The following is a 21889-nucleotide window of genomic DNA, read 5'->3' on the forward strand; positions in this document are numbered from 1 at the left end:
AGAGTATATATTTGACAATGAACTACTTTCTAGAGAAAGTAATCTTTGCTTCAGCCACTGTATGTAGAATTATTCTTTCATTTTAAGCTTTAAAAGCTGGGCAGAGGAGATGCATTTCATAGAGGGCTTCTACTTCTTTCATAGGCTTTGATGTAGATACTCCGGATGATTTTGGCAGAACGTGTCTTCATGCAGCTGCAGCTGGAGGGTGTGTATCTTCATGGTTTCAAGCCACTTTTTAAATTTGGGGGTTGAAAGAGAATTCTTTTCACAATCATCCTCATTAATAGAACACCACAAAAGTTACTGCATTGAAGGATTTGTACTATTTGTATAATTTTTAGACATAAATGAACACACCATATGGTGTTTACTTTTGTATCACACTTTTTATCACGGAAAGGAAATCTAGGATGTTGAAGTATTTAGATAATCAAGATAGTTTAGGCTTAATTTCATATTCACTGTTTCAGACTTGGAGTTTATGAAGAAACATCTGTTCAAAATATTTAAACTGGTATATTATGAAAATACATGAAATAATTTTGGGGTGATATCTTGGGAGTTAGCACTTACATTCTGCCCTCATTAAGGGAAGTCTCTTTTTGCTGTTGTTATAATGCTTAAAATCTGAAATATATAAAAGCGTCATTGTATTCAAATTTCTGGTTGACAGTGTCTAAACCTGTGTATATAACTAATCAAACATACCTGTTTAGCCTGGTGTGGTGGTATAATTTTGAAAAATATTGTATGGTATCTGTAAACCACTGCTGGTATGTGTAATAGGACATCTAATTTCCTATAAACAATCAATCAAACAAAAATTTTCAGTATCCAATTTTGTTTTTCAGAAATTTGGAGTGCCTAAATCTGCTGCTCAACACAGGTGCAGACTTCAATAAGAAAGACAAATTTGGAAGGTGAGTCATAATTTTTTTCCTATACATAGAATTTATCAAATAATTTCACTGTCACCCTTATTGCCATTATTTACCAATATATGTTGGAATTACCAAGAGAGGCTAGGGGATGTCCAGAATTGTGAGATGATTACTTTTCCTGTGTAACAGATTTGCTCATGATTTGCTGTGAAAGGAAGTTTGTGGGCCTACTTCTTAACTGGGTGGAGCGTTTATAGGCTCCGAACAAAGCAAGTAACTGATGTTTGTGCTGATCTCAGCCAGTCACTTGGTTCAAATGAGTAGGGTTGTTTTTGTTTTTTGCCAGTTCTGGAGGTGGGCGGTTATGCCCTCCTAATAAAACACAAGACCTAGTTTGCATCCTTGTGTTCTTCTCAGAGGAGGTCTTTGGTTGAGATATTTCTTTTCCTGTAGCCTTCTCCCTATACAGTATGCTAGATATCTGGTTTTTGTCTCACTTCCTTTGCCTCCCAAATCCAAACCTAGCAAATAAAGTTACTCTATTCGTACTAGCTCCCCCTCTTCATTTGTTGTGAGGGAGCAAGATTGTTCCTTTCCACCCCAGCTATTGAGCGTGGCAACTAGACATCCTTACATATGGATATATAATGTAACGGACATATACCTGAATTTCACAATTAATGTCTGAAAATCAGTTCAGGATTCTGCCATACATGTATTCATTTTATGTTTATTGGATTTTGTGTGCATAATTTCTATGCTCATATATATAGATGTCCAGTAGCATCAGAGGCAGTCAAAGCATAGGGAGGGGGGAGTTGTGATCTCATTTCCCTACTGCCTACAAAGTGATGTTAGATATGATGAGATTTGGATACTCTGTCATATAACGTCATTTAATAACATCTATTTAATATAGTTTTTGAAGATATCATGGGGTGGGGTAAGAGGTGCATTCACCTCTGTTAAGTATGTTCCGCATAGTAGCTTTGTAAGCAGGTTAGGTGTCAGAAACAGCTTTGTTGCTATGTACATAACTTTTTTTCTGATTAAACATACCATAGGACTCCGCTCCATTATGCTGCTGCCAATTGTAATTACCAGTGCCTGTTTGCCCTTGTGGGTTCTGGAGCTAGTGTAAACGACCTTGATGAAAGGGGCTGTACACCACTGCACTATGCAGCTGCATCTGATACTGATGGGAAGTAAGTAAAGCAGTTTTCAAAAATCTTGTTATTTAAAAACTTCTGTGATACCAACTTGCTAGTCGGAGTAGTCTGAATAATTATGTGCATTTTATTTTTCTCTTTTTTAGAATATTCATATCACGTTAAAATAATAGAATTGCTAGAAGGGGTCAGTACTCAGTAACAGTTGAACTACTTTTGTTCTTCATATGTTCATTTTTCTGCACAAGTTAACAGTCATAATAAAATAATATTTATTGGGCATCCATATAAAAAAATTCTGTCACCTAAGATCTCAGAGGTCATTATTTTAAAATTCAGTTATGATAAAGAGGAAGAAAAATCACTTCTTTATAAAGACATGACAGAAAATCAACTTTAAAGGAAATTTTCCATGTTTACTTTCTCTTTAATTATGCTCATTCATTGCTCAACTGTGGGTCATCAGCCTTTGGATTGTAAGGTGCATCATGGTTTTATTTTGAGGTATTTTAAATGATTGTTTTGTATTTTAATTTCTGCTGTGAACATTTGTGAAAATTTCTTATTTTGATGGAATTGTTGTGCTGTTGCTATGGCTTTTTGACTGATGCAATAAAGACTAACAGACTAAGTAACTATGTACAAGTCTTTGAATGGAGAGCGGCAACACAGCTCTTTCTGAATGAGCTAGTGATACAGTTATCAAAGACAAATTCTTGTTGGGCTGGTTTGTCTTTTTGTAGAAACTAAGCATCCACAGACATTCAGCCAGTCCACCACAATAAAATAATGCAACCAGTCTTAAGCATTTCACTCTGCATATGTAAGCATAAAAGTTTTGGAAATCCAATATAAGTATAATTGATGGAAACAGTTTTTTCATCCAAATCTCACTAGATTAAGAAAAGTGTGCAAAGTGTGAATGTACGTATGCTTCCAGGTCTAAATGCAAAACCATGGTCTGTGTTGGCACATTTGGTGGTGCCAGTCACTTGTTCATAGGGAGTAAGCTTAAAGGAGTCTGGTTTCAGGGTTCATGTGTTCCTCTAGTTGATCAAAATGCCACTTATTTTTCATAGGTGCCTGGAATACTTATTAAGAAATGATGCAAATCCAGGTATTCGAGACAAACAAGGATACAATGCTGTTCATTATTCTGCTGCTTATGGTCATCGCTTATGCCTTGAATTGGTAAGTGAACTTACTATGAAAGTTGTTTAGCAGGAAATAAAAGTTGTAGTTTTTGTATTGAGACAGTATGCCTAGGGAAGCTTTTGTTTTGAAAAGAAATAGTATTGTGAACATATTAAAGCAATTTGTGGCTTGCTTTGTGTGTTTAAAAACTAAGGTGGGGATCAAAGACCCACGTATGGCATACTTAAGAGCTTGGGTTGCCTAGTGGGATTTTTAACTTATTTCTTTGAACTGCAGGTCCTTATGCTGTATCACAAACTACTCTTGAAAGTTCGCTGCACTTTCAAAAGGGGTTTGCCTATGTTATGAAGAGCTGCTATCCAGGAAATGAAGCAGAAAATAGATCTCCAAAGAATTATACATATTTGGATCACTGACTGTTTGTGCATATTAATTTAAGTTAGGAAGTGTTGCCAATGAATGTTTGTATTGGTGTGTTAAGTTTCCTAATTTCTTGTAGCATTTAATTTAAAAGTGTGATTTTATTTCAGATTGCCAGTGAAACGCCTCTAGATGTTGTAAGTATAAAGACACCTGGTATGAAAATACTTACACATTGACAATGTTTTATAGCCTAATAATAAGTAATAATAAAGTGCATACTTTCCTGTGTGTGTGTTAAGTGTCGTCAAGTCGCTTCCGACTTATGGTGACCCTATGAAGTAATGGGAGGCAGGTAATGGCAAACCACCTCTGAACATCTCTTTCCTTGAAAACCCCACCAGAGGGCACCATAAGTCAGATGTTACTTGACAGCAAAAAAAATAAAAAAATAAAAATGAAGTGACAATCTCCAGTACATTCTGTTGTTTCACGTCAAAAATTTTACTACACGTTTTGAGGAGATAACAGAATTTTTCTGCCCTCCCTCCCCCCATTGCAGCTTATTGATTTCCCTGAAATGTTGGTTGTGTGGAAAAGGGGACCATTTTAAGGAGCTCAATAAACCGTGGATTTCTGCTATGTTGACAGAAGTGCCTTTTGTTAACAGAAACTGAGCTTTGGATCCAACCCATGGTCAACAGTCATCCTGCTGAGGCAGATCTAAAATATTTGGAGGAATCTCATTCTATTACTTATTTCTCTGTGAACTCACTGTCTTCTACCATTTTCTTGTCACTAGCATATTCGTGGAATTTTATCTTTCAGCAACTCAGGATCGATTAGAGATGGGCTGTCTAAGCTCATTTTGGAATTAGCCCCAGGAAAACTGAGCTATTTGACAAAAATTGGAAAATAGCTATTTTTTTTTCAAAGTTCAGGATGCCTTGGAAAGCCTATTATGCTCTTGAGTAGGTCAGTGGGACCACCATAGGACACCTCCAAGTTTCTAGCTCAACTTGCTTGCTGCTGTAGAGGCAGGTAATAGTGACAGTAGTCGACCAGGAATCCAGCTGGGAGAAGAAAGGAATCTCCCTGCCTTTCTTTTTCTCTCGCTAACACATGCCCTGAACAAGGGAAAAGGTGTGTTTCCATGCCTCTTTCCCCCTAGCTCCAGGCACCCTGAGAAATGTAGTTTCATAGATGCCTGACAGAGCATGTCAGACATCTAAAAGAGCTATATTTCCCAGGGTATACTGGACAGCTCAGATGCTGCCAAAATAGTATCCAGGGCACCATGGAGAGACTTTTCTGGTTCTTAAGCTTCTGTAGTCATCTGTTTCTGCAGTAGCAGAAAGTAGTTGGGGGTGTAGTAGTTGGGGGTGAAGAGGAAAGTTTGCCTCAGAAATACAGACTGAGCCAGAGTGGAATCCAGGGGTGTAATGCTCACCTTTGTACTGTGGGTAAGCTTTAAGAGCTGCTAAACTAATATTTCTAGTACTGGGAATGGAAACTTCAATGGCATCTGATTTTGAGATTGTTTCCAATATGAGCATGTGAGACAAAATATGAATAAAGATTTTATACAACTTTAAAAATAAAACAATATATACAGTTGTATTTAAAAAGTACCTAAATCTACAACTTGGTATTTCAACTGTCAATGAACTCATATGTTGCTGCAGTTACGTCTGTCAATTTAAAAATAATTGATTGCATTATCAACTATGTTTTTCTTTTTAGCTAATGGAAACTTCAGGAACTGACATGCTGAATGATTCAGACAGCAGGGCACCAATTAGTCCATTGCACTTAGCTGTAAGTAATCAGTTCAACAAATATTGATTATTGGTCTGCTTTAGAGAATGCACATATTTTTCTGGATGATTTAACATAGCTTTGACTCACATTTGGAGTTCACTTACAGGCCAGTAATCACTTGCACTTGCTAAAGCTTGAGTCTGTCTTAAAAATTAAAATTAAAAAAATTTGGCTTCAGATCTGATTTTAATTTCATGATGTGTTGTAATAGCATCTCTGTTAACTTTTTCAGGCCTACCATGGACACCATCATGCTTTGGAAGTGTTAGTGCGGTCTCTGTTGGATCTTGATGTCCGGAACAACAATGGAAGAACGCCTTTGGACCTTGCTGCTTTTAAGGGACATGTTGAATGTGTGGATGTACTCATTAATCAGGGAGCATCTATCTTGGTGAAAGACTATGTTTTAAAGAGAACACCAATACATGCTGCAGGTAAACCTTTTGAGGTTTAATTTATTTTCTATTGTCAGATCTGATTCTCCTGCTGTTTTTTTTTTTAAGGTTGATGGTTTTAAAATTGTTTAGGTTTACTATTGATTAAAAGTCTTGTATGCCATGGTTCCATTGTGCTATTGTAGGCACTTTTCACTAGCAGTGTCTTCTGATGCAAAAAGAGCCCTGTGTAAAATGGAAAGGCTACTTTCTGCTAGAGGAAAGCACCTCCAGTAGCACAACAGATCGCCAGGATCATAAGAACATAAGAAAGGCCATGCTGGATCAGACCATCAAGACAACTGCAGCAGCATTATCCTGCCTGTGTTCCAAAGCTCCTAATATAATAGACATGCTCCTCTGATCCTGGAAAGAATAGGTATGCATCATGACTAGTATCCATTTTTACCAGTAGCCATGAATAGCCCTCTCCTCCATGAACATGTCCACTCCACTCTTAAAGCCTTCCAAGTTGGCAGCCATCACCTCCTCCTGGGGCAGGGAGTTCTACAATTTAACTGTGTTGTGTAAAGAAATACTTCCTTTTATCTGTTTTGAATCTGTCACCAGCCCTAACAAATTTATTGAAGTATTAAACTTTCATGGGCCAGAGCCTACTTGATGAGATCCATGAAATAAAACCACTGTCAGTAAACATACACAGCAGAGAGGGGGAAATGTTTTAAAAGACCACGACATGTAAGAGTTACAGGTGTGACATTTCTGTGCAAAACATGAATATAAAAAGCACAATGACCATTCACAATAGCTGTAACTGATGTAACAAGTCTACCTAGTTAAAGTAATTTAAGTATCTATGGTGTCTTTGAGCTGTGTAAACTTGGTTTAAATACTGGCTGTTACAAGCAGGCCTATTGATATTTACTTATCTAGCAATTTCTTGTTGTACTATGTCTTTGATGTTTCTTGGTTAAAAATGGCGATTTTCAGGCCTGTGGATTAAAATGTTCTCCCACGTGTTTCTGAATATTGCCACTTTTGATGTCAAACTTTTGTCCATGTATTTATTTATGTAAAGAGTGATCCATATATCTTCTATAGATATAAATAACAGGATATTGTTGACAGATAATAGTATATAGCATGAATTAATGAAGCAACAGATGAATAAGCCCTTGAAAATATGGCTGATTTTATTAGGTCCAGCAGTAGTATTGCCTGAGTAGATATGGGGATAAAGTTGGCATCTGAGCTTGCTGCAAGGAGATTTTGCTATGAGAAATTGCTGAATTAGAATTTACCAGTCAATTTGATTGTATCAGCTAGGGATTAAAGAGTTCCAACATATTTCTTAGCTTCTATTTAGCAATCTTAATCGGTTCTGGTTAAAAAAAAAAGGCATCTAGTGGCATTTAAGATTATGAGATATTATTCAAGCACAAATTTTTGTGAACTAGAGCACACTTCTTCAGACGAAATTTAGTGGGCCCTCATTAGGCAAACATTTCAGATAGCAGATTATGGAAAAAGTAAATAAATGGGTTCAAAGGGCTATGAAAAACTGAAAGTACAGGGTGAGAGAGAAAATTGAGAAAGTACAGAGGCCATTCACAATAAAAGTAATTGGGTGTCTCTCTTGTTTTGCTAAACTGTTAATACACGGAACACAAGGTCATTAGCCTGTGTATTGACTAAGGAATCCCAAATCCTGGAGAGAGATTGTGTCAGACCTCTTGATTAATTCTAGTTCACCAGTTTCATTGTTTTTTTTCCTGAAGAATTGTGATTTATCAGCATCAATGTGTCCTGGGAGGTTAAGACATTCTCCAGCTGGTTTCTGAATGTTGCCCTTTCTCTGTAAGATTTCTGTTCATTTATTAGTTTCTTTAGGGACTGACCTGTTCGTCCAGTGTATATAGCAGAAGGGTATTGCTGACACATAATGGTGTATCATATTGGACGATGAGCTTGAGATAGAAAAGATGATGCTGTTAAGTTCTGTAATAGTATTTTCTGAGTTTATATGGAGAGACACAGTTGGCATCTGTTAGGTGGTCCATTGTTGTAAATAAGAAGCTGTTTTAAGTTAGAAGGCTGGGTATAAGCAAGGAAAGGTCATTTCCCCCCCCCCCTTCTGAGTGATCAATATCTAGGTTTGGCTGGTTTGAGGTAGGAGCTGTAGATGACCTCTAGTGGTATTCCGTTGTTAACCAACCTGGCCTTCTTTATGCTTTTCTTGAATTCATTGGCTGGGTATTTTAATCCCATTAATATAGTGTTTGGCTATAGATAGTGAATTGTGTGGTGGTAGCTGGAAGCATGAAGACTTATGTAGTGTTGTTGGATTTTTGGTATTAAGTTCATAGAAGTACATTCTTCCTATCTGTGCTTCCTATTTTGAAATTGGATTGTGTGTACTCTAGGGAAAAATAGTGCATGTGATGAGGTTTGCTAATTAGATGGAGGTTGTCTAGTTGCAGATAACCAGTGAGCTAATATAGATATTAAATAAATTTTAAAATACAATTTTAAAAGGTATGTGTGTACGATATATATAGTTGCATAATTCAGAAATATTGCCATATATTAGTTCTTATTGTTGAATACCATTTACATAAATTGAGGATTCTTATGGTTATGAGCACTTTGAAGAGATTTGACTTGGTGTAAAACCAGTTTTTAGTGAAGTTCTGAAAACGAATAGCCAAAAGGGTAACCCTTTTTACTGTTCTTACCCAATGATTATGGTCTTTCTGATGTTTTATTTTTTAATATTTTTCAGCAACAAATGGTCATTCAGAATGCTTGCGGTTATTGATAGGAAATGCAGAGCCACAGAATGCCGTGGACATTCAAGATGGAAACGGACAGTACGTTGCACACATTTTTTTTGTTCATTTTGCCTCTTAACAAGTTTTAGTGGGAGCTAAGTTTGTGTTAGGCTAGTGTGACTGGTGTATTATGAGTTCATTCACACAGCTGTATTGTAAAATCAGCTTGTTGCTAGAGAGGTCTGCAAATAATTCTGAAAATAAAATCAATATCAAGGGAACTTTGACATTGTTGTCCCTTGTAGGCTGCTACAGTCATTCTGTAAGGGGGAATCACTGCATGTTGTACATGGTGATTTTACTTGTTTACGTGCTCTCTTTGACACGTGGTCTGTTGTTGAACTGGCTTCATTTATACATACTGCAGGACTTCTGGCTGTTTGGCAAGGATTACCTCAGGCCTGGATTTGATAATATTTTTCTTCCCTACTGTCTGACTTACTGTATAAATCTGTATGTTCTTATTTAGTTTCTTACTCTTCTAGGACTCCTTTGATGTTGTCTGTTCTCAACGGGCATACAGATTGTGTCTATTTACTGCTTAACAAAGGAGCAAATGTAGATGCCAAAGATAAATGGGGAAGAACAGCACTACACAGAGGGGTAAGAGAAGCCGATGTCATCATTCTCTCCTCATCCCACCCCCCTTTTTTTTACACACAGAAACACATCAGCTTTTGCTTGTTCTAAAGAGACTTACAGCAACTTTGTTGCACATGTGGCTTTGTAGGCACTATCGGCCTTGAACTTTGCCCATTTATTGAAGTCAAATGAATGGGGCTAATATTGTAGACTCTAATGAGGAGATTTCTCCAATGGATCTCAGGGGCTTGTGATTGAAATGCAGAGAAATTTCCCATTGTGAAGGTCAGAGTGCTGCCTCTTAGCCCAGAGAACTCACTGAGAGCCAGTGTTGTGGCCTTACTCCTCAACAGTTGTGGGACATAATAAAACCAGGCATCATCACAAGGCAGAGTTGGTGGGGGGGATCACAGCTCCAGTCAAGATCTGTTAACTCACATACCTGTTTGAGTTGTGCACTCCTGTTACGGTAGAGAGTTCAAGGGTCACACAGGTAGTTCTTGATTTTCATTTGATTCATCTCAGTGCCTGCAGAAACATGTCCTGTTTGTTGTATTTTGCAGGCAGTTACTGGGCATGAGGAGTGTGTAGAAGCACTGCTTCAGCACCGTGCTAAGTCCACACTACAAGACTGCAGAGGACGGACGCCTATACATTTGTCAGCTGCGTGTGGACATATTGGGGTACTAGGAGCACTCCTACAGCCAATGGCATCTGGGGAGGCAGTACCTGCCGTAGCAGACAGTCATGGATACACTTCATTGCACTGGGCCTGTTACAATGGTAAATACAGTGGTGCTTCACAGAATGCCAGAAATGAAAAGTGAAAATGTGTGTGTGTATATACACAGCCAAACATGGTTGGATCCTACCACCAGGCACAGAGAACTGCATTAAGGAAAATGAATCAAGCAAAATCACCCCCACCTTGGTTTAGGGCAAAAAGCGGGGCAAACAAAGCACAGGAGAACAAGCTTTTTGTTGGCACCAGAACAAGTTGGGTGGATTTTACCTGATTCCCCTTCGCTTTGTAGCTCTTTATTTCCTGTGGCTTTTTGTCCACAGAGATCCCATAATCCCTCTGCAAGAGATATCTGGAAAACCTGAAGCCACTGGTGGTGTTGGGAGACCGTTGCTGTGTTTTGGAAACAAATGGAAATTTGGAGGAAATTAAAATATATGCAAAACTTAGTTCCTTCTAAAACTAAACTGACTAATGTCAGTTTAAACTGCTTTTAAAACATAACATTTCATTCATAAGATAGGTACTGTCTAAAATTGTACATTTTGGCATATTTATGAAAATCAAAAATATAAATGCCTTTTGTTTTAAAGAACCAAAACTGCAAATATACCCAGTGCTTCAGACAGCACTGCAAACTGCTGCACCATATGCTGTCTCAGCACAGGTATCTTAATTTTTGCACCTGCGAGGCAGGAAAAATAAAAGTTGTTTACTACAAATTTTGTGGTAACCAAAAAAGTGTCACTTTTGAACAGAATAAGCCTCAGATCGTCACAACAGGACAACCAGCATATTTGGAGTTCAAGTTAAATTTAACTTTATAACATTGAAAACAGTAAACTCTTTAGTTATGTAATGCAATCAAACATATAAGGCTAATTGTTGATAAAAACTATACACACTTAAACAATAAACATATCCTTGAAAATATGTTGTATGCATAGAAATCATCATCCTCTGATGCTGAAGATTGTCTTACATAAAGATATTCATTAGTGAGTAAAACATTTAGGGTTACCGCAATTGTATTCCCAGCAATGTATTAAGAGTTTGAAAATGTTGTAAAAAATACTGTTCGCACTTTCTGTGTATTCCCACCGATGTATTAAGAGTTTGAAAACGTTATAAAAAATACTGTTCGCACTTTGTTTGGCCCCTTTAGCTGTGAAGACGTCTTCCAACCATTTAGTTATAAGCCGTGGTATCCAAAAACCCTTTTAAAGCGATGTTTTTTATAACATTTTCAAACTCTTAATACGTCGCTGGGAATACAAAGTGCAGTAACCCCCATTGTCTTAAAAAGCACTTCACTTATTCCAAAAGTTTTTTTCAGAGGAGTATTTTTCAGTGCTGCACGACATTTCTCAAATTTTCAGGGAGGGGAGGGAGAGCAGAACAAAAACATTGTAGCCAGGAGATCCAACAGAACAATAAAAGCATCTAGAATAACTACAGAATAATTATTTCCAGAGGCAAGCAGTAACTTGCTGTGCCATTTTGGAAACCTACACATTAAAAAGTTTTTAGTTGGTCATGAGCTCTGAAAGCAGCCAGTTTCCAACCGCACATGCTAGCAAATCCTTCAGTATGGGAAGGAAAAAGATGTTGCAGTCCCCAGACAATAAACAAACATGAAGGAAAACAGCTGTCCCATTCAGTTTTTCAATCTCTGTATGGTCATCGGTTCTTGTAGGTTATCCAGGCTGTGTGACCGTGGTTTTGGTATTTTCTTTCCTGATGTTTCGCCAGCAGCTGTGGCAGGCATCTTCAGAGGAGTAACACTGAAGGACAATGTCTCTCAGTGTCAAGTGTGTTTGGAAGAGTAAATATATATAGTCAAAAGGGGGTTGGGTTTGAGCTGAGTCATTGTCCTGCAAAAGTATCAAAGGTAATGTGCTAATCATTGTCCTGTAAGTATCAAGATAATGTCCCAATGAGGGTGTGGTATGTTAATGTGGAACCATGGTATCCTGAAGTGATCTGTTAACATGTGGAATCCAAAGCTAATCTCCATGGAGAGTTTAAGAATGAATAAGGCTTGGGTTCCTGTCCTGAAAAACATCAGACTAACGAAGATTACAGTCCACAATAGCCATGCAGATTAGCCTTGGATTCCACATGTTAACAGATCACTTCAGGATACAATGGTTCCACGTTAACATACCACACCCTCATTGGCACATTACCTTGATACTTACAGGACAATGATTAGCACATTACCTTTGATACTTTTGCAGGACAATGACTCAGCTCAAACCCAACCCCCTTTTGACTATATATATTTACTCTTCCAAACACACTTGACACTGAGAGACATTGTCCTTCAGTGTTACTCCTCTGAAGATGCCTGCCACAGCTGCTGGCGAAATGTCAGGAAAGAAAATACCAAGACCATGGTCACACAACCCGGATAACCTACAAGAACTGATGAACTCTGACCGTGAAACCTTCGACAATATTCTGTATGGTCAGTTTGTGGATCTCTTACTTGCCTGGTTTCAGCACGATAACTCTCATGGCAGTTATAGTAAATATATGAAAGTGCTGTGGATAATGTTAAAATTACCTGACCCAACATTTTATTTATTTCTGAGCATTTCAGCAGTTGACTCACAAGGCACATAAACAACTAGAAACTAACTGAATCCTCCTGTTGTTCTGCCTGCTTTTCATGAAATGAGGTTTTGCTCACGAGTTCCTTCTCTCTCTTTGTGGTTGGTAGTTGATGCAGTCTGACAGGGAGGGGAAAGATAACATTCTGAGTCTGTTAAAATCTTGAACAGTTTCTAAGGTGTCAGATCTTTTAAAAACAGACCATAGTCTATTCACATTTTTTGGTAGTTAAGCTTTCCGGTTTGTCTTATTTTGTGCTTCTTGTTGTAGGTCATGACAGTTGTGTGGAACTTCTTCTGGAGCAGGAAGGTTTCCAGAAACTGGAAGGAAATTCCTTCAGCCCATTGCATTGCGCAGTGTAAGCAACTTCTTTATTATTATTAAGGCAGATATAATTACAGCTTTTAACAAAGTCCATTTATTCCAGAATAATGGCCTTTTAATTTTTTTAATAGGATCAATGATAATGAAGGTGCTGCTGAAATGTTAATTGATACACTAGGGTCTGGCATTGTAAATTCCACAGATGCAAAAGGAAGGTAAGATTGTAAACGGTGAATGAAAAAAGTGCATTCTTTATTTTAAAATCTGCTTCCCTGTTTTTCTTAATATAAAATCAAAGTCCTTTTGAATAAAATATCTGTACGAACTACAGTAAGAACATTAGCTGAGACGGCTCTGCTTCACATATTGGTTGTTTTAATGTAGCACAAAAGTTGCCTTTCTGTAGGTAAATAGCTTCTTGAATTGTGCCCAAAAGGTAATAGTTAGCTGTGGTAGTCTTGTATAGTCACAGAATCTTATTCAATCAAAAGATGTGATGTTATAGTGTACTCTAGCTAAAGTTTCTGGATTCTCTTTAGGGGCACTTCATTGCCATAATCCATCTTTGAGCATAGATATGGTACTTATTTATGAAAGTATGAATAATCAATATAATTTTCAACATGGCCAGATCAGTGGATACTTAAATCCAGAGACTGGGGCCATAGGCAGAGAAGACAGAAACGTCTTCAAACCTGAGAAAATGCATTGGGGGGGGGGGGTAAAAAAAACCCAAAATAATAAAAGCAGCTCCTGTACTCTTAAAAAACGAATGCCTTCAGTGGCTGTTGCTAAGCAACACAACAGTATTGTCAGTCTTCCAGCCTTGGTTTCTTTCAGTAGAAGACAGGGTGAGGAGTCATGGCTGTTTCCAGAGCTGTTTTGGTCTTTGAAGGAGGATTTACCAGGGCTAGGACTGGCAGCAACTCCTGAACAACTTGATAACATGTGACTTGCGTGACTCACCTGGTACTGGCTTGCTTGCTACTGTTGAACAGCAGCCACCCATGAAAGCTATTCTGGCGTAGTGGTTAGTATTTTAGATTAGGATCTGGGAAGCCCAGGTTTAAATTCCCATTCTGCCCTGGAAGCTCATTAGGCAACCTTGGGCCAGTCACACAGTCAGCCTGACCTACCTCACAGGGTTCTCATGAGGATAAAATGGAGGACAGGAGAAATATGTAAGTTGATTTGTGTCTCCATTGTGGAGAAATCAGAGTATTTATTTCATTTCATAAATGAAGTAAATAATAAATATAGCTGAAGATGGGGGACAGATAAAAAGTAGGCTGGTTCATGGGTGAGAAAGAGAGAAAGAAGCAAGGAAAGGTGAGGATGTGGGGGCTGCCAGGAGGAGGAAACTAGGAAATAGGGTATGGAGGGGGATACAGGGGAAAGTGAGTGGCCCCCAAACACACATGTCCATGCAGGCTCCCCACTGTGTAACTGGACCTGGCCTGGTGGCCAGCACTGCACAAGTGGTCCCAGCCCTGCAGCCGTCACTGCACAACTGAGTCCAGCATAAATGGACAGCTGGAACTGCTCAGAGTATTTCGGAGGAGGCTGGTGGGGGAGGTAAAGATGAAGACAGGGTCCAAAAGGTAGGTTGGGTGATGGTTGGAAAAAAGAGAAGGAAGTGGGGAAAAGGGGAGAGGCTATACGGGGAAAGGAAATAGGGAAGGGGGAAGTCCTTGCAGGTTCCCCCACTTGTAGTACCTTAAGTTTCTGCCCTCAAATTGAAGCTAACAAAATGGATGGTGTTGGTTAAAGGACATTCTGAGCCATGGTTTACATGGGCAAGGTCCAATCTAAATAGAGATGTAAAAATTTTGGAAATTTGGAAACCAGGGAAAAATTGAAATACCGGGGTGGATTTCATGAGGAAAATGCTGCTCGGGATCGACCCCATTAGATGATACTTACTTATAAGCCTAAATTTCATTTATTGTTTTAACATTAATAATCATTTATAAATTGGTTAGCATATAAAATTGTTCTGTCTGACATACTGCACATTTTGAATGAGTAAAACTTTGTCTTAAACTGCATTTCAGTCATTCCAATGATGGGTTCCCCCCACCATATTTTTATGTCCATTAGATGAAAACGATTAACCAGAACTACCAAGATGGTTTTCTGTGTCACTGTGCCCAGGATTTAGCTGTAGGATGTTCTGGTTAGAAACCTGGGTGGGGGGTGTTTAATATTTGGGACTGGGACTTCAGTTTGAGTCACTACAGCTTATTCTCTTCACTCTCTCACGCACCCTTCTCCAGTCACTTTCCTTTTATTCTCCAGTAGCTCTATTTCCCTCCCACCCCACAGCAAGGCAGGTTATGACATTCAATAGATGTAGCTTTATTTTGCCTGTTTTTCATTTTTATTATAGATAGGTAACATTACTGTAGAAGATGTGTACCGATAACATTTACAGTATAAGGATTTAAATATTTAGCATGCTGTTGAGCGTGTTTTGTACAATTCATGCTTCTGAATAAAATCTTATTCTGAGTGTATTGTGGCTTTATAGGTAGCCCACATTCACATCTGCAAAATGTGCTCTTCCCCCCCTTTCTCCTCAGAACTCCCCTTCATGCTGCTGCCTTTACAGACCACGTAGAGTGCTTACAGCTTTTGCTCAGCCATAATGCACAAGTGAACTCTGTAGATTCTTCTGGGAAGACCCCTCTAATGATGGCTTCAGAAAATGGGCAAACAAATACAGTCGGTAAAAAAAAAATTCCTCTGTGTCTTCTCATTACTAATAATGAATAAATACGCTACTGTAAAAAAAACCAAACCAAAAAACACCCTACTTCAGCATTGCAAAGGGTTGTGCGTAACTAGTGGAAAATCTCAACAAACTGCCTCATCAATGACAGTAGCTTTCTCTATTAATATTTTAATGGTTTTTAACAACTACACATGCAAAGCAAGGAAAAATAATGAATATACATGTAGAATTTTAAAGCAATCGTAATTCCTTCAGAGAGTAAGCTTCTTTGTGGGCCAAGCTGATGGAGGCAGAATAGTATTTTTCCTTTGCCAGTGGCCTGAAAGGGTAGAAGAGCTATAGGATGGAGAAAACTACATTTTGTGGTGGGAAACCTTTCAGTTCTAATAACACTTCAGAGTTGAGAACATCCTCTGGTGATTGGTTTTATTGTATACATTTGTTTTTCATAGACCATGATGGGTAGCCATGTTAGTCTGTTAAAAGCTGTAGAAAAGAGCAAGAGTCCAGTAGCACCTTAAAGACTAACAAAATTTCTGGCAGGGTAGGAGCTTTTGTGAGTGAGCTTTCATCCAAAGTGTCTATGTAGAACTGCTTCTTTTGAGTTAATGTTAGCCTTTATTTCTTTCAGAGGTGTTGGTAAGCAGTGCTAAAGCTGATCTGACCTTGCAAGATAAGTGTAAAAATACAGCACTGCATTTGGCTTGCAGCAAGGTATGTATAGTTTTCCAGCTTAAGTCTTCTGAGATTTCTTGGTGCCCTTGTTCTCATGAATGCCGTCATTTTCCTACTGAAGTAAATTTTCTCACATTCACCAGGAGCAGTGATGCACTTGACTTGCAACGAGAAATAATCTTATTTTCCCAGCCTATAAATGTTGGGTGGGAGTGCTTTATCATCCTTACTTTGAACAACTCTGTGAGACCGATAGTTTAGGAATTTCAGGCTGAGATGGTGTCTTTCCTAAGGGTAAATAACCTGTTGTTTAAGGTTGACCAGTGGTTTGAAGTTTACAACTGTACCACTCCATAGATTGCGCAGACAGTACTGGCACTGGACCCGCTTGGAGTAACAAGAGAGACTGTGGGATGGAAGGTCAACTCGGTTCTCAAACAGAAAGGATGGGGAGAGAAAGCATTTGGTAAAGGGCAAAATGAGCAGTCTAAAACAGACTTTACCTCCTATCTGTAGTACTTGTATAGCTCAGGCTATCCTCATTAATGCTAATGATGCTACCTATGCTACTGATAATGAAAAGTGTACTTTTAAGAGGAGGGGTGTGTGTGTGTGTGTGTGTGTGTTAATGGTACACTTGCTCTCTTCAGGGTCATGAAACTAGTGCCTTGTTAATATTGGAGAAGATCACAGATAGAAATCTCATCAATGCTACCAATGCAGCCTTGCAAACGTAAGTAAATATTTAGTTAGAAGTACCTCTGCTTTGCTAGGGATAGGTCTGTCTTGCTCCTACACACTGATTCCTTTTATTTTTGTTGTAGAAGAGAAAGCATATTGATTTTAAGTAGTATATTCCTTCCTGTCCCTGACCTGGTTAGTCCCAGGCTAGCCTGATCTCGTCAGATCTCAGAAGTTTAGCAGGGTTGGTCCTGGTTAGTATTCGGAAGGGCAACCTCCAAGGAACACCAGAGTCATGACGCAGAGGCAGGCAATGGCAAATCATCTCCAAACGTCTCTTGCCTTGAAAAACCTATGGGGTTGCCATAAGTCAGATGTGACTTGACAGCACACACACACAAAAATCCCTCCTGTAGAAAATTATTAGCAGTTCGCCATATTAATTATCTTATTGAAAATCAGCACCATAAAAAGCTTGCTGTAGTAATCGCAAACCTGTTTACTTAGATAAAAAGAATTTTTTTACTTGTGAGTTAAATGGATGAAAATTGCGGTTCCACTGATGAAAAGGCAGAGTGGCAATTTCATTCCCTTCATAGTGACGGTCACCTCTATGTAAGTCCTGCAGCTCTGGAAATCAGCTCAGAAAGGACTGTGGGTGGAGAGAAGCATGGAAAAGATCTGTGTCCATCAGTGCCATCCACAGACAGATTGCTGGATCCATCCCGCACAGATAAGAACACTGTAGTTATATCAACTTGCCGAAAACTTCAGAAACAAAATACATTTTATGTACCTACACAATTGCTTTACTCTGCCATGTTTACCATATTAGAAAGTCATTCAATCCAGCCAGCTGGATCCTGCTAACATCTTTTTTCTACTCTAGAATTTTTAAAAGCTGTGTGTGCATTTTAATGTTTTTTGTAAGGCTTCTCATAGCCAGGGGTTGTCTCCACAGGCCATTGCATGTTGCTGCTCGAAATGGATTAACAGTTGTAGTCCAGGAACTTCTAGGGAAAGGAGCAAGTGTTCTTGCAGTAGATGAAAATGGTAAGTAAAGCAAAACAGAGCTGAATTGAACCAGGGATACAACTGGTCTCACATCCTGCTCCCTACAGTAGCCAACCAGATGAACCTCACCATCTGGGAGCACCTCTCTCCAAAGCTGTATGGAATTTACAAGTATTCTGCCTCTGAACTCAAGAGGTTTAATTTAGCTATTGTGGCTAATATCCTCAATAAACCTCTCTAATCCTCTTAAAATCATCTAGACATTGGCTATCAGTACATCTTTAGGAGACCCGTGGCGCAGAGTGGTAAGCTGCAGTACTGCAGTCAAAAGCTCTGCTCACGACCTGAGTTCGATCCCAATGGTTTCAGGTAGCCGGATCAAGGTTGACTCAGCCTTCCATCCTTCCGAGGTTGGTAAAATGAGCACCCAGCTTGCTGGGGGTAAAGGGAAGATGACTGGGGAAGGCACTGGCAAACCACCCCCCAAACAAAGTCTGCCTAGGAAACGTCGGGATGTGACGTCACCTCATGGGTCAAGAATGACCTGGTGCTTGCACAGGGGACCTTTACCTTTACATCTTGTGGCTATAAATTCTTTATGTTATCAATGATAAGTTGTGTGGACAAGTATTTCCTCTCTCATGCACTGGATGAGCCCAAGTTCTAGTTTTGTGAGACAGGTGGCTGTTTTTGCATGCTGTTTTGTGTTGTCTTTTCCGTCAGAGGCAGTTGTGCAAGATGTTCATTTTTTTTTGTTCAGAATGCATATATTTCAAGTAATGTGTAATAACCATCGTACTTAGTGAGAAAACTTGCATAAGGTATGGCTGAGAGTTCCTAGTTGTAATTTGTGTCCACCTGGCAAGCAACAGTCATTTTTAGCTGAATTTGTTGGAATATAGGAGAAAATAGTTTAGGCCTTTGCTCTTGATAGCCGAAGTCAAGTAACAAATTGAAACACATGAGTAATCAAACTGGGAAAATTCTGCCCTATACTTCTAGCATGGTAGCCTTAATTTTGTGCATGAGATGCAGCTGCAGCGGTACTGTGGTGTCCTTCATCTGAGTCAGAAGGTAGGCTGCAGAAGTTACAGATGTCCCTCCTGGCTAAGATGTTGAGAGAGAGTGGCAAATGTGCATAACAGTTTTTGTGGTTTGGGAAGGAGATACTCCCACTAATTTTTAGAGAGGTGCATACCAAAGTGCAATGGTGAAAATTATTCATCTGTTATTGATTTAAGAGTAGTTGGATCCAGGGGAGGGGCACTTTGAGAGGTTAACTGTAACACACCAATTTTCCCCTGTGAGGTTCCACTGGCTGGTGGAAACAATTGTTAAACTTGTCTTTGGGAAACCTTTGTATGGGAGACTTGACAGGTAGACAAAGAGTAAAGCACCTCTTTCCTTTCTGCTGCCTCTTTCTTGCTGGTTGCTTCTCTCCACCCTTTGCCTTTGGGATGCTTTTTTATTGGTTGTTATTTATTTTTTTAATTCATTAGCTAATGAGTTTAGTCAGAGAAGTAACTGGCTGTCTTTCATGTTCTCAGAAGGATGGTATATCTATCATCTTATACATTTTAATATTGACTACTTTTTTGTGAAGTTCATTTGGATCTTGGCTAAGTTTGGAAACATAGTGATAGATATGTTTTGCAAATGCTCAGTTGTGCTTCTGTTGAAGTTCAACAAAATGGCTCGATGCTGTATAGATGGAGTCCTATACCCAGAGATCAGATCCTTAAATTTCATATGGATGGGGAAAATATATCCTACATCACTCATTGCGAAAAAGAAAACAGGGAAGATGCTGTGCCCAGAACCGGCGAACAGTAGGATGTAACTGGCAGCTGCCGTAGTGCTGTCAAGCTGGTCTTAAGCAGTAGAACCATCGTAACATATTTCATTTCAATTCCCTTCCCCTCTTCTGTCTAAGAAAGACACTTTTGCCATACTGGCTAATGTACAGGGGCACATGTGCTAGACACATAGGATTGTACCATTCTAGGAATACGTTTTATCTTCCACCATGCTAGATGCCTGGATATGTTGAAATCAAATCACTTTGTTGACAAACATATACTTAATTATCTAAACAATACAAGCTGGGGAAAATATACTTTGCTGCTGTACCAGTAAATGGTCTTGTAGAAAATATGTAAAGATTTTGTGCTTGTCTGTAAACAAAATTATGATTGTATTTTGACTATAGGTTATACACCAGCTTTGGCCTGTGCTCCTAACAAGGATGTGGCTGATTGCCTAGCTCTCATTTTGGCCACGATGATGCCTGTTTCGTCGAGCAGTACCCTACCTTCCTTTACATTCAATGCCATTAATCATTACACCAATGCCTCAAAAACTGTCACCTTTGACTCCTTGCCAATTATCAGGAGTGAACATAGCTCTTACTGTAGTTTCAACAACATTGGCAGGGAAGATGGCTACACGTATACGGAAGAAGACGAACTTAATGACTCTGATTCTGAAACCTATTAAGAGGCTCCGTTGGAGGTCTAACGAGTGAACTCATTTGGTGAATTTCAAGATTCTGGTGTTGGAGGAAGCAGTCTGAATATAAAAAAGGACAGCCCAAAGAAGATTTTTAAAAATGTGAGTGCATATGGAAGATTTGTGCTGCTCCTGGAAATTTTTTAAAAGCAGGTTATGCAAAGGAAACAAATTCTTGAAAATGCTTGGAATCCATGGTGCATAAGATCACATAGAATGTTGTTTAATTGCAGTGTGCTGGGTTGTCGCTGGTGCAAGGAATAATCCCAACAAGGCTGTGCACCGTTGTTTATATATGTGAACACATACATACTTGTGCAACAAAGAAGACAACAGATTTAAATCCTACCAATAAAACTAAGACCATTTTGAAGGCAATAATTGAGTTTGGTACAGAAGGCATTGTTTGTGCAGCAAATTGCCAAAGGACCAAATAACTTAACACTTTTTAATTAAAAAAAACTTTTTGAGAAAACTTGAATAGATTAAGTAAGTAAATAGTCTTAACCAACTCTTGAATTAATTCTGGCAAATAATCCTACACTTGGTTGTAAATGTTGATTTGTTTTTAACCGTTTAACAGCCTTCCGACACTATTAAATGTACCACGAAAAAAGGAGATGTGCTTTTCAGTTGCGTGTGTTCTTTCAGATGAAATGGAAAAGAACTTGTCACAGTCTCACAGTACTGAAACTGTAACCAGCTTTGCCAGGTTGCAATTTATATAAGTATAATAAAGGAAGGTGAGTCAGAGATGCAGTCATGATTGCAGAATCCCCCCTTTACAAACAATCCTGCTGTTTTAAAATATTTTTTTATTCCAAATACAAGAAGGGTAATTATCTGGGCAAGTGAGACTGCACCAAAAACAGAACTGCAATATCCTGACGCCCTGATAGGCTGCCTTAGAGGAACTGCAATTTTTTTACAATTCACCCAGTCTTCTACATCATAAAGTAAAAGATTTGTGCCTCTATGGTGTATATATTTTTTAAAAAACTCGTAGGATTTTAAGGCACTGGATGTGGTTATGGGTGATAAAATAGTTTCCTTATCAAAAAGGTACAGTGTCGGATCTTCAGGAACATACTATACTATTGTCTAGCAGCTTATCAAAAGATAAGTTCCCTCTGCTATAATTAAAACGAATCCTAAGTTTCTCTAATTTATAACAGGCTACTGTAAAAAAAATTGAAGACTGGAAAACTTTTCACCAACCTAAGCTGAAGTTTCTGTTTAAGTAAAGGTATTTACTTTAATTGGTTCTGCTTTAACTGAAAGATAACCGTTACAATTAAATGCTTATGTACATGCAAGAACATTTTCTTGCATGTTGAAGTAAAATACAAATAAATTGCTATAAACTGTACCCCACCTTTTATCCTTTTTGTATTGTGA

At 38.6% G+C, this 21889-nt stretch overlaps 1 protein-coding gene across 2 annotated transcripts in view; it reads left to right on the plus strand.

Moving 5' to 3' along the window:
- ANKRD28 (ankyrin repeat domain 28) overlaps positions 1-20793 on the plus strand; it is a 112125-nt gene extending 91332 nt beyond the window's left edge. For both annotated transcript variants that reach the window (XM_056858005.1, XM_056858004.1), the window contains exons 12-28: positions 145-208; positions 855-923; positions 1949-2089; positions 3133-3244; positions 3739-3765; positions 5312-5386; positions 5622-5823; positions 8567-8654; positions 9101-9218; positions 9761-9980; positions 12826-12913; positions 13011-13094; positions 15462-15607; positions 16245-16327; positions 16939-17021; positions 17931-18022; positions 20193-20793. In XM_056858005.1, the coding sequence (XP_056713983.1) occupies positions 145-208; positions 855-923; positions 1949-2089; positions 3133-3244; positions 3739-3765; positions 5312-5386; positions 5622-5823; positions 8567-8654; positions 9101-9218; positions 9761-9980; positions 12826-12913; positions 13011-13094; positions 15462-15607; positions 16245-16327; positions 16939-17021; positions 17931-18022; positions 20193-20479 (1979 nt within the window). In that variant the 3' untranslated portion in view covers positions 20480-20793. The remainder of the gene's footprint in view (positions 1-144; positions 209-854; positions 924-1948; positions 2090-3132; positions 3245-3738; positions 3766-5311; positions 5387-5621; positions 5824-8566; positions 8655-9100; positions 9219-9760; positions 9981-12825; positions 12914-13010; positions 13095-15461; positions 15608-16244; positions 16328-16938; positions 17022-17930; positions 18023-20192) is intronic.
- The last annotated feature ends 1096 nt before the right edge of the window (positions 20794-21889 follow it).

Source organism: Euleptes europaea, chromosome 11 (genome assembly GCF_029931775.1).
Source record: "Euleptes europaea isolate rEulEur1 chromosome 11, rEulEur1.hap1, whole genome shotgun sequence".
Lineage (NCBI taxonomy): Eukaryota > Metazoa > Chordata > Lepidosauria > Squamata > Sphaerodactylidae > Euleptes > Euleptes europaea.